This window comes from Hylobates moloch, unplaced genomic scaffold, assembly GCF_009828535.3.
Source record: "Hylobates moloch isolate HMO894 unplaced genomic scaffold, HMol_V3 SCAFFOLD_22, whole genome shotgun sequence".
NCBI lineage: Eukaryota > Metazoa > Chordata > Mammalia > Primates > Hylobatidae > Hylobates > Hylobates moloch.
Window position 1 is genome coordinate 1,744,510 of NW_026652297.1, and position 11,069 is coordinate 1,755,578.

Below are 11,069 nucleotides of genomic sequence, written 5' to 3' on the forward strand. Positions count from 1 at the left end.
GCTGTAAGACAAGGGTAAAAATAATACATACCGGCCGGGCGCGGTGGCTCAAGCCTGTAATCCCAGCACTTTGGGAGGCCGAGGCGGGCGGATCACGAGGTCAGGAGATCGAGACCATCCTGGCTAACACGGTGAAACCCCGTCTCTACTAAAAATACAAAAAATTAGCCGGGCGTGGTGGCGGGCGCCTGTAGTCCCAGCTACTCGGGAGGCTGAGGCAGGAGAATGGCGTGAACCTGGGAGGCGGAGCTTGCAGTGAGCTGAGATGGCGCCACTGCACTCCAGCCTGGGCGACAGAGCGAGACTCCATCTCAAAAAAAAATAAAAAATAAAAAAATACATACCACATAAGGTTGTTATAAATACCAAATCAGCTAATATATGGAAAATGCTTAGTTTAGTGTCGACATTCAGTAAGTATTTAGTAAATGCTGGCTATCATTACAGTTGCATACTGCTTCACGATTTATAAAGTGCTTCCAATATATACTGTGTTTTACAATTCTCACAACAACCCTGTGTTATTATCCCTGTTTTAGAAATGAGGAGAAAGAAGTGCAGATAAATTAAGCAACTATCCCAAAACCTCACAGCAAGGAAATGAGAGGACCAGGACTTGAGCTTAAGTAGGACCAAGGTTTTTACGTAGCAGAGCTGCCACCTCCGAAATGACGCATGTTGGAGGTGGGTGGAATAGGGAGAGGATTTACAAATCCATGGAAAAGGAGGAGTCACAGTTTAGTCTAGGGCCAGCTCTGAAGACCCTTCTAAAGATTCTGTCTCTTTTCATGGTTTCCTTTTTCTGATCAATTTTTTTTATAGCTCAAAAAGATGTATGAATTGAATCTTAGTCAACCTATCCCCTTAATCATTGAAGAAAAGCAGATACCTGCCTCTACCACATTTGTTCAAAAGCCATTCTTAAAATTACTAATGGAAGAGGACAGAACCTCTGACATATTCAAGAAATTTAGGTATGTGCTAGAAAGACTGATATTAAACTTTGTTTGGATGATATGTGGGACCTAATATTTTCCCTACCCAAGAACTTCCCTTTCTCCACAATTATCAAATGGTGCAATGGAGAGTCTAAAGGAGTATTAGGTTGGGCGCAGAGGCTCACGCCTGTAATCCCAGCACTTTGGGAGGCCGAGGCGGGTGGCTCATCTGAGGTTGGGAGTTCAAGACCAGCCTGACTAACATGGAGAAACCCCGTCTGTACTAAAAAAAGCACAAAATTAGCCCAGCATGGTGGCGCATACCTGTAATCCCAGCTAGTCGGGAGGCTGAGGCAGGAGAATCGCTTGAACCTGGGTGGCAGAGGTTGCAGTGAGCCGAGATTGTGCCATTGCACTCCAGCCTGGGCAACAGCGAAACTGTCTCCAAAAAAAAAAAAAGGAGTATTAATTCCCTTAGCTAAGTTGGCAAGACGTTAATTTACATATATTTCTACTTAAATATTTAACATTGGATTTTGAGTTCCTCTAAAAATAAAGCTGATTCTTTCTTACTAAAAGACAAATTGTTTTTAAAATATTTAATAAAGAAACTTAGAAGCATTATCTTCTCTTTTTCTTCTATTTTTTTTAAGGAGACAGGAGCTTTGGGAAGGAAGGGGGAAAGTTATGTGGTCTCTCTACGCCATGAAACTAAAATGGTAGTTTTAAAATGGATTACTAGGTGAAGCCATGAAAATGCAGCTTTAGTAACTCAGCAAATTCTGCTTTTTCATCCATTTCTCTGTCAAAGTGGGCATAGCTAATGCTGGTCAGTGCAAGGGGAGGGCATTATAGGTTGAGGTGGCAGTGAAGAGGGGAGAATAAGATATATTTTGATGGGCTATGGAGCTCAGGAGAATTTGGTGTTCCCAATTTATGCTCTCTGATTCTGTAGACAACAAGAGGACCAGACAGAGGCCATCTGGAATGTTGATCTGTCCACTTCAAGCTACCCAATAGCAGAGAAGACATCTATGCATTCACTCTGGGCCCAGCTGGGTGGGTACCCAGATATTCCCAGGCTGCTTCAGTTAGAAGTGCAGTCTACCTTCCGAAAATCTCTTGCATCCCTCCAATCACGGTAAGTTATGGACTGGAAGCACTCTGGTAATTGGGCCTTTGATCATATACCTTTTGGTTCCCTAACTTGACTTTCTCCTGTAGCACCAGGTATATCAACCAAAAGTAATGTTTGGTATGAGGTTAGACTCACACCAGTCATAAAATAGCACAGGTAAATTCAGCATTAGTCTGTTAGTGTTTCTCATCATAGGCCTATAGATGTCACCATTGAATAATGTAAAACAAACAAAAAACCAGTTATAATACCATGAATCTAATCTAACACTAGATAGGTCCACTTTTAATTCCATCCTTAGGGATTTGTTAATAGAAGTACCAGAAAGACCATTGCAGGATGCTTTTCCCCATATTGTGATTCAGTGACACGACCTTAAGTGCAGTTATCATATCTAGACCCAAATTGAGTAAATTAGGTGTTTATTTCCTAGGATACACTGAAGAGATGACTCCACATTTCCAAAATCTGTTGAACCAGATTCTCACTTAAACCACTAGAAATTATTCCAGAGGAAATAAGGGCTTTAGAGTCTGCATTAACTCTTTCAGGACAGATAATTATTTAATATTCTAAATCAAGAATTTAGAAAATTGAACTTTTATTAATCTGCAAGAGTTCACAGGAGCAGTCTGATTTACTTTGGTGAAATCTAAGTCCTCACGTAAGAAGTAGTGTTAGGCCAGGTGCGGTGGCTCATGCCTGTAATCCCAGCACTTTGGGAGGCCAAGGCGGGTGGATCACCTGAGGTCAGGAGTTTCAGACCAGCCTGGCCAACATAGTGAAACCCTGTCTCTACTAAAAATACAAGATTAGCCTGGCATGATGGTGTACGTCTGTAATCCCAGCTACTTGGAGGCTGAGACAGGAGAATTGCTTGAACCCAGGAGGCAGAGGTTGCAGTGAGCCCAGATTGTGCCACTGCACTCCAGCCTGGGCAATAGAGTGAGACTCTGTCTCAAAAAAAAAAAAAAAAGTAGTGTTAATTCACAAATTTGTCCAGGTGGCAGACACCATAAAATAAGACATTTAAAATTCTATAATACAGCAAAATATTAGGAAAAATATTACTATTTGATGTATACAGTATAAAGTCATATATCATGAGCATGAGTTTATGGAAAAAAGTTATTAAACCAAATGTAACCATTAAGTTGAATAAGCATGGCTCATAGGTTATAATCAGAAAGCAACATTTTTTCTGGTCTCTGATTTTCCCTTTTATCGCGATTAAATTAATTAATTTAGGTTATTTTGAGGGATAATATTGCTAATTTAATGATTATAGGGCTTTGGGACAAAATACGTAAATTTTTAAGTTTCATTTTCCTTACATTCCATTACTAGCTTCAAGTGTCAGATATCCTTCTGACCTAACCACTTCTTACTCTGCTAAATCCCTGCAGACTCTTATTTCCAGTTTACTATTTTATTTTTATTTATGTATTCATTTTCGAGACAGAGTCTCCCTCTGTCGTCTATGCTAGAGTGCAGTGGTGCAATTTCGGCTCACTGCAACCTCTGCCTCCTGGGTTCAAGCGATTCTCCTGCCTCAGCCTCCCCAAATAGCTGGGACTACAGGTGCATGCCACCATGCCCAGCTAATTTTTTTTATAGTTTTAGTAAAGACGAGGTTTCACCATGTTGGCCAGGCTAGTCTTGAACTCTTGACCTCAGGTGATCCACCAACCTTGGCCTCCCAAAGAGGTGGGATTACAGGCGTGAGCCACCGTGCCCGGCCTGGACATGTTTTAAAACCTACTTCGAGGCCAGGAGTGGTGGCTCATGCCTGTAATCCAGCACTTTGGGAGGCTGAGGCAGGTGGATCACTTGAGGCCAGGAGTTCGAGACCAGCCTGGCCAACTTGGTGAAACCCTGTCTCTACTAAAAATACAAAAAATTAGCTGGGCATGGTGGCACATACCTGTAGTCCCAGCTACTCAGGAGGCTGAGGCATGAGAATAGCTTGAGTCTGGGAGGCAGAGGTTGCAGTGAGCCGAGATCACGCCACTGCACTCCAGCCTGGGCAACAAAGACTCTCTCAAAATAAAAAATAAAACCTACTATATGTTTCATTAAACAGTACATCTTTGAAATTTTTCTATGCTAATAAATATAGAGCTACATCATCATTTTGTTGGTTGCGTGATATTCATTGTAGATCTGTATTTTTGTTTGTTTTTAGAGACGTGGTCTTGCTCTGTCACTCAGGCTAGAGTGCAGTGGCACAATCATAGCTCACTGTAACCTTGAACTTCTGGTATCAAGTGATCCTCCTGCTTTAGTCTCCCAAGTAGCTGGGATTACAGGCACACCTGGCCCATTGTATAGATATATCGTAATTTATTGAATTGTTCTCCTACTGATAGAAATTCGGATATTTTTCAACACTGTAGACAATGCTACACCAAATATCTTTGAAGTACTTTGTATATTTATATAATTATTTTCCATGAAAATTCCATTAAAATAATATTCAGTTTTTTCCAATTGCATAAGTAATGCATGTTCACTGAAAATTTAAAAAATACAGACAGGTCTATCCTCGGAAATAACAATCATTAATTATCAATATTTAAGCCATGTTCTAACTTTAGGCATAAGAATACTGTCTAATAAGCAATAAGCTATTGCCAAGTCCTTTTCTTCCTGATTTTGGGTCTTCAAGGCATTCTGTCACCTTTATGTAACTTTATATATATGGATTACAGGCCAGGCACAGTGGCTCACACCTGTAATCCCAGCACTTTGGGAGGCCAAGGCGGGTAGATTGCTTGAGCTCAAGAGTTCAAGACCAGCCTGGGCAACATGGCAAGACCCCAGTCTGTACCAAAAGTACAAAAAAAATAGCCAGGTGTGGTGGTGTGCACCTGTGGTCCCAGCTACTTGGGAGGCTGAGGTGGGAGGATTGCTTGAGCCCAGGGAGCAGAGGTTGCAGTGAGCTGAGATGGCACCACTGTACTACAGCCTGTGTGACAGTAGGATACCCTGTCTCAAAAAAAAAAAAAAAAAAAAAGGATTACATACGGATTTTACTAGTTTATCTTTGTGAGTTCTGGAGGCACTTTTATTTTCCCTATGACTCACCTATATTCCCACAAATGTGTTTAAAGCAATTTATAATGAGATTAATTTTCTTGTCTCATTTCCAGGGTTAAGAAGATTCCCAAATGACTGTAAAATTAAATACAAGCGTGTTGAAAGTACATTTCAGTATCTTTCAGTAAAATGCTTATTTTATTCTCTTTCGTGCATATATATTGCTTTGTCTTTCCTTTGCTTTTATATTCTCCCTGTAGTTCTTCAGGTTGAACATCTTCATTTCTGGACTACTACTATGACCACTCAAGAACGAGTATCTTCTGCTCTAGATTACTGGAAACACAAAGCTTCAACAACCCTGGGGCAGGCTGAGTCACGAAAGGGACATCATTATGGGCCCCTAACATGATGGCAAAGTGGCACAGTCTGCCTCCCCCAGTCTAAACCCGAAGATGCCTCAGAAGGAAGAAATAAATGAGTATAATGAAGGAACTAAAAACCAGCAGACACCCCTGAAGAATTAGAAGGTGGTTATGATTGGTAGTGAAGGGAAATCATAATGTTACCAGTAGAGGGTTGTGACTGCAAGTTGTCCAGGTTCTTGGCATTTTGAACAAAGAATTGGCAAAATGTCCAGCAAAGCAAAGAAAGAATGAAGCAAGAGAAGAACGAAAGCAGGGATTTATTGAGAACGAAAGTACACTCCACAGTGCAGGAGTGGCCCGAGCAGCTGCTCAAGGGCCCAGATACAGAATCTTCTTGGGTCCAAATACCCTCTAGAAGTTGCCTATTGATCACTTCATGCTCACCTCATGTAAATAAAACGGTAGCCTGCAATCAGTCTGATTGGTTGCAGCAAAAAGCAACCAATCAGAGGCTAGGGTGAAGTTACAAACTTATATTTCTTCTTCTTTTTTTTTTTTTTTGTGAGACAGAATTTCGCTCTTGTTGCCCAGGCTGGAGTGCAATGGTGTGATCTCGGTTCTTGAAATTCTGCCTCCCGGGTTCAAGCGATTCTCCTGCCTCAGCCTCCCGAGTAGCTGGGTTTACAGGCATGCACCACCATGCCTGGCTAATTTTGTATTTTTAGTAGAGACAGTGTTTCTCCATGTTGGTCAGGCGGTTTCGAACTCCCAGCCTGAGGTGATCCACCTGCCTTGGCCTCCCAAAGTGCTGGGATTACAGGCGTGAGCCACCACGCCCAGTCTCAAAGTTATACTTTTATGCAAAGACTGGCCTGCAATCAGTCTGATTCATTGAGGACAGCCAGTTTCCCATCTGCCTCACAGAAAAAGGTCAAAGGGAGTAGCCTCTGGTCCTTTTGTTACTTAGGTGTGCGGACAGTTGGGGGTTTCCTTTTCATTTAGTTCTAGGAAGTTGGCATGCAGCCTTAGGTTTGCTGCCTCCAGACCCTGTTCTCCTTCCTCAATAACTGCACAGCGAGGGCCAGGCTTCCGACATGGGGATTGTATTAGTGAGTCTTCTCTTAGAGGGACAGAACTAATAGGATATATATAAAGGGGAGTTTATTAAGTATTAACTTACATGATCACAAGGTCTCACAATAAGGTGTCTACAAGCTGAGGAGCAAGGAGAGCCAGTCCAAGTCCCAAAACTGAAGAACTCAGAGTCCGATGTTCAAGGTCAGGAAGCATCTAGGCATGGGAGAAAGGTGTAGGCTGGGAGGCTAGGCCCGTCTCTTGTCTCTCTCCTTTTCACATTTTTCTGCCTGCTTTATATTCACTGGAAGCTGATTAGATTGTGCCCACGCAGTTAAGGGTAGGTGTGCCTTTTCCAGCCCACTGACCCAAATGTTAATCTCCTTTGGCAACACCCTCACAGGCACATGCAGGATCAGTACTTTCCATCCTTCAATCCAATCAAGTTGACACTCAGTATTAACCATCACGAGTCCACCCCTTGTCAACTTGAACACATCTCCTGAGATCATACATAATCTTCAAATAAAAACAATAATGTCATAATTACACTTAACATAATATGACTATCCCTTGTACAACCGGAAAGACACCAATCCCCAACCCAAATACTATTACATAAAGTTAACAATAATTAAATGCTGATATGAAGTCAATAAATCTTATGTCACATGATAAAGGAAAAGGAAATAAAATGAAAATAGTTTCTTAGTACAAGTGTATACACACACAAACATGTTTTTAACAAAAGAAGGAGGAAATACTCATGACAATTGCAGTCCTCATTTCTGCAGCTGGTCACATGGCTGTAGCTGGTATTGATGACTATCTTCTTCTACTACCCATTCTGTATTCCCTCTGCCTTCAGCAAACACCTCAGCAGGTCATGGTTTTTTTCCTGGTGGAGTGACCCAAACCTTCATTCTTGAAGGGTCTGGACCATTTGTAGTCCTGCCTGGATTGGGCTGTTGTAGTTTCCCATTGACCTTAATCACAGGGCATGGTAATACTCAGAGATGCCCTAATGGATCTCCTGTATCCATGCATACTCTTCCTTATCTCCATTGTGGAGCAGTAGACTGATTTCAGATTTCATCTTGATAGTCCGGGTCAGTCACCCCAGCCAACACTGTAACTCCCTCTTGACTTAAAAGTAGCAGGAGCCCAAAGTGTCCAGGTGGCAATCTTAACTTCCAGTTTAATGGAATCGTTGTTCTGTCTCCTGATGGCAGTGTTCCTCCCTCTTGAACTAAGACCTCTAGGCCCAGCAGAACATAATGTTGTGGGAAGAAGCAAAAATGTTGCTAGTGGATCACTAGGGGTGATGGTGAGTGGTGCCACTTCCACTTCCACCTTGATTCCTGGATCTGTGAGTCTTGGCTATGGGAGAAACAGTCCCATATATTGGACGCTGATTCAGAGCATACATGGCCTTCTGGAGAATTTTGCCCCAGCCCTGCAAAGTATTGTCACCTAGTTGGCTTTACAATTGTGACTTCAAAAGGCCATTCCACCATGCTATCAATCCAGCTGCTTCAGGATGATGAGAAACATGGTAACACTAGTGAATTCCATGAGCATGAGCCCACTGCTGCACTTCTTTAGCTGTAAAGTGAGTGCCTTGGTCAGAGGCAATGCTGTGTGGGATACCGTGATGGTAGATAAGGCATTCTGTGAGTCCACAGATGGTAGTCTTGGCGGAAGCACTGCGTGCAAGATAGGCAAACCCACATCCAGAGTAAGTGTCTATTCAAGTAGGACAAACCTCTGCCCTTTCTACGATGGAAGCAGTCCAATATAATCAAACTGCCACCAGGTAGCTGGCTGATCACCCGGAGGAATGGTGTCATATTGAGGGCTCAGTGTTGGCCTCTGCTGCTGGCAAGTTGGGCACTCAGCAGTGGCCGTAGCCAGGTCAGCCTTGGTGAATGGAAGTCCATGTTGCGGAGCCCATGCATAACCTCCAGCCCTGCCACCATAGCCACTTTTTCATGGGCCCATTGGGGGATAATAGAGGTGGCTGGGGAAAGAAGCTGAGTGGTGTCCATAGAATGGGTCATCCTATCCACTTGATTATTTAATTCCTCCTCTGCTAAGGTCACCCATTGGTGGCCACTCACATGGAATACAAATATCATCACAGTTGGTGACCACTCAGAGAGGTCCATCCACATATCTCTTCCCCAAATTTCTTCCTTTCTTTTTTTTTTTTTTGAGACAGAGTCTCGCTCTGTCACCCAGGCTGGAGTGCAGTGGCGCAATCTCGGCTCACTGCAAACTCCGCCTCCCGGGTTCACGCCATTCTCCTGCCTCAGCCTCCCAAGTAGCTGGGACTACAGGCGCCTGCCACCACGCCCGGCTAATTTTTTGTATTTTTAGTAGAGACGGGGTTTCACCATGTTAGCCAGGATGGTCTCGATCTCCTGACCTCGTGATCCACCCACCTCAGCCTCCCAAAGTGCTGGGATTACAGGCATGAGCCACCACGCCCGGCCTCAAATTTCTTTGTCACCAATTTTCCAATCATTCTTCTCCCAAGTCTCCCAAGTCCCTGACCATCCAGCCAAACCACTGGCTACAGCCCATGAATCAGTATATAATCACACATCTGGCCATTTCTCCTTCCATGCAAAGTGCACAACTAGGTGCACTGCTCAAAGTTCTGCCCACTTTCAGAACTTTGAGCAGTGAAGGAAGATTTCCCTTCACTGCTCTCCTTCAGGGATGTCCTAGAAAGGGCTGCAGTGCTGCAGCTGTCCACTTTCAGGTGGTGCCTGCATATTGTGCAGAACCATCTGGAACCAGGCCCTAGTCTTCTCCTCCTGTGTCAACCGATCATAGGGAACTCCCCATGAGGCCATCTGTGCAGACTGGGGGAGAGAAGGCAGGGTGGCAGGAATGGGGACCATGGGCATTTGAGCCACTTCCTCATGTAACTGACTTGTGCCTTCAGGACCTGCTTGAGCCCGATCATGTATATACCACTTCCATTTGATGATGGAATGCTGCTGCGCATGACCCATTTTAAAGCTGGATGGGTCAGAAAGCACCCAGTTCATGATAGGCAGTTCGGGTCGCATGGTGACTTGATGACCCATAGTCAAATGTTCAGTTTCCACCAAAGCCCAGTAACAGGCCGAGAGCTGTCTCTCAAAATGAAAGTAGTTATCTGCAGACGACGGCAGGGCCTTATTCCAAAATCCTACAGACCTCCTCTGTGATTCACCCATGGGGGCCTGCCAAAGGCTCTAAACAGCATCCCTATCTGCCACGGACACCTCAAGCACCATTGGATCTGCTGGGTCATATGGCCCAAGTGGCAGAGTAGTAGTTTGCACAGCAAAATGGACCTGTTGCAGAGCCTTCTCCTGTTCTGGAACTCACTCAAAACTGGCAGCCTTTCACGTCACTCAATAAACAGGCTGGAGTAACACACCCAAATGAGGAATGTGTTGCCCCCAAAATCCAAATAGGCCCACTAGGCATTGTGACTCTTTCTTGGTTGTAGGAGGGGCAAATGCAACAACTTATCCTTCACTTTAGAAGGAATATCTTGACAGACCCCACACTACTGGACCCCTAGAAATTTTACTGAGGTAGGAGTTCCCTGAGTTTTAGTCTGATTTATTTCCCATCTCAGCCTCCCAAAGTGCTGGGTGTGAGTCACCACTCCCGGCATCTCACCCAGTCTTATGGCTTTAAGTACCATATACATGCTGATGACTCCAAATGTATATCTCAGCTTTGACTTTGCCACTGAGCTTTGCCCCTGAATTCTAGTGCTGTGTATCCAACTATCTACTTGATATCTCCACTTGGCTGAGCTCCCAATAGTCAGCACCAAGCCTATTTCTTGTGCTTTGTCCCTGATATACTTTTTGCCTTGATTTCTAGTTTGAATTCGTCTGATAGGAAATAGCTACCTGGTTTGTTCCTGGTATGTGCGTGTGTGTTCATATTAGGATGAAATGTCTATTTATATCTTTTTTTTTTTTGAGACGGAGTCTCGCTCTGTCACCAGAGCTGGAGTGCAGTGGCATGATCTCGGCTCACTGCAACCTCCGCCTCCCAGGTTCAAGCGATTCTTCTGCCTCAGCCTCCTGAGTAGCTGGGATTACAGGTGCACACCACCATGCCTGGCTAATTTTTGTATTTTTAGTAGAGACAGGGTTTCACCATGTTGGTCAGGCTGGTCTCGAACTCCTGACCTCATGATCTGCCCGCCTCGGCCTCCCAAAGTGCTGGGATTATTTACATCTTTTTACTTACAACTTGCCCATATACTTTCATTTTAAGTGTATCTCATAGTATAGAGATAGTGTATTGCTAGACCTCAATTTTTAAATCCAGTCTGAGATCCAATCTGAGTTTCTGCTTTCTTATTGATCAACATAACTGATTAATATTTATCACAATTTCAGTTATATTGGGACTTATTTTTGTTATCTTATTTATAAAGATTAGTAAGATTAAAAAATCTCTAAGATTTCTTTTTCTTTTTTTTTTTTTTTT

The 11,069-nt window shown here is 43.5% G+C and overlaps 1 protein-coding gene and 1 pseudogene across 3 annotated transcripts in view; one reads left to right on the top strand and one right to left on the bottom strand.

The window, feature by feature from the left end:
• FAM186A (family with sequence similarity 186 member A) overlaps positions 1–5,321 on the top strand; it is a 48,305-nt gene extending 42,984 nt beyond the window's left edge. For 2 of the 3 annotated variants that reach the window (XM_032143733.2, XM_058433479.1), the window contains exons 6-8: positions 823–974; positions 1,894–2,079; positions 5,229–5,321. In XM_032143733.2, coding sequence (XP_031999624.1) covers positions 823–974; positions 1,894–2,079; positions 5,229–5,250 — 360 coding nt within the window. In that variant the 3' untranslated portion in view covers positions 5,251–5,321. Of the gene's footprint in view, positions 1–539; positions 634–822; positions 975–1,893; positions 2,080–5,228 lie in introns of those variants that run through there. The other variant, XM_058433480.1, reaches the window with a different exon arrangement.
• A 1,611-nt stretch (positions 5,322–6,932) lies between these two features.
• Positions 6,933–10,236, bottom strand: LOC131382326 (uncharacterized; annotated as a pseudogene).
• Between the last annotated feature and the right edge of the window lie 833 nt (positions 10,237–11,069).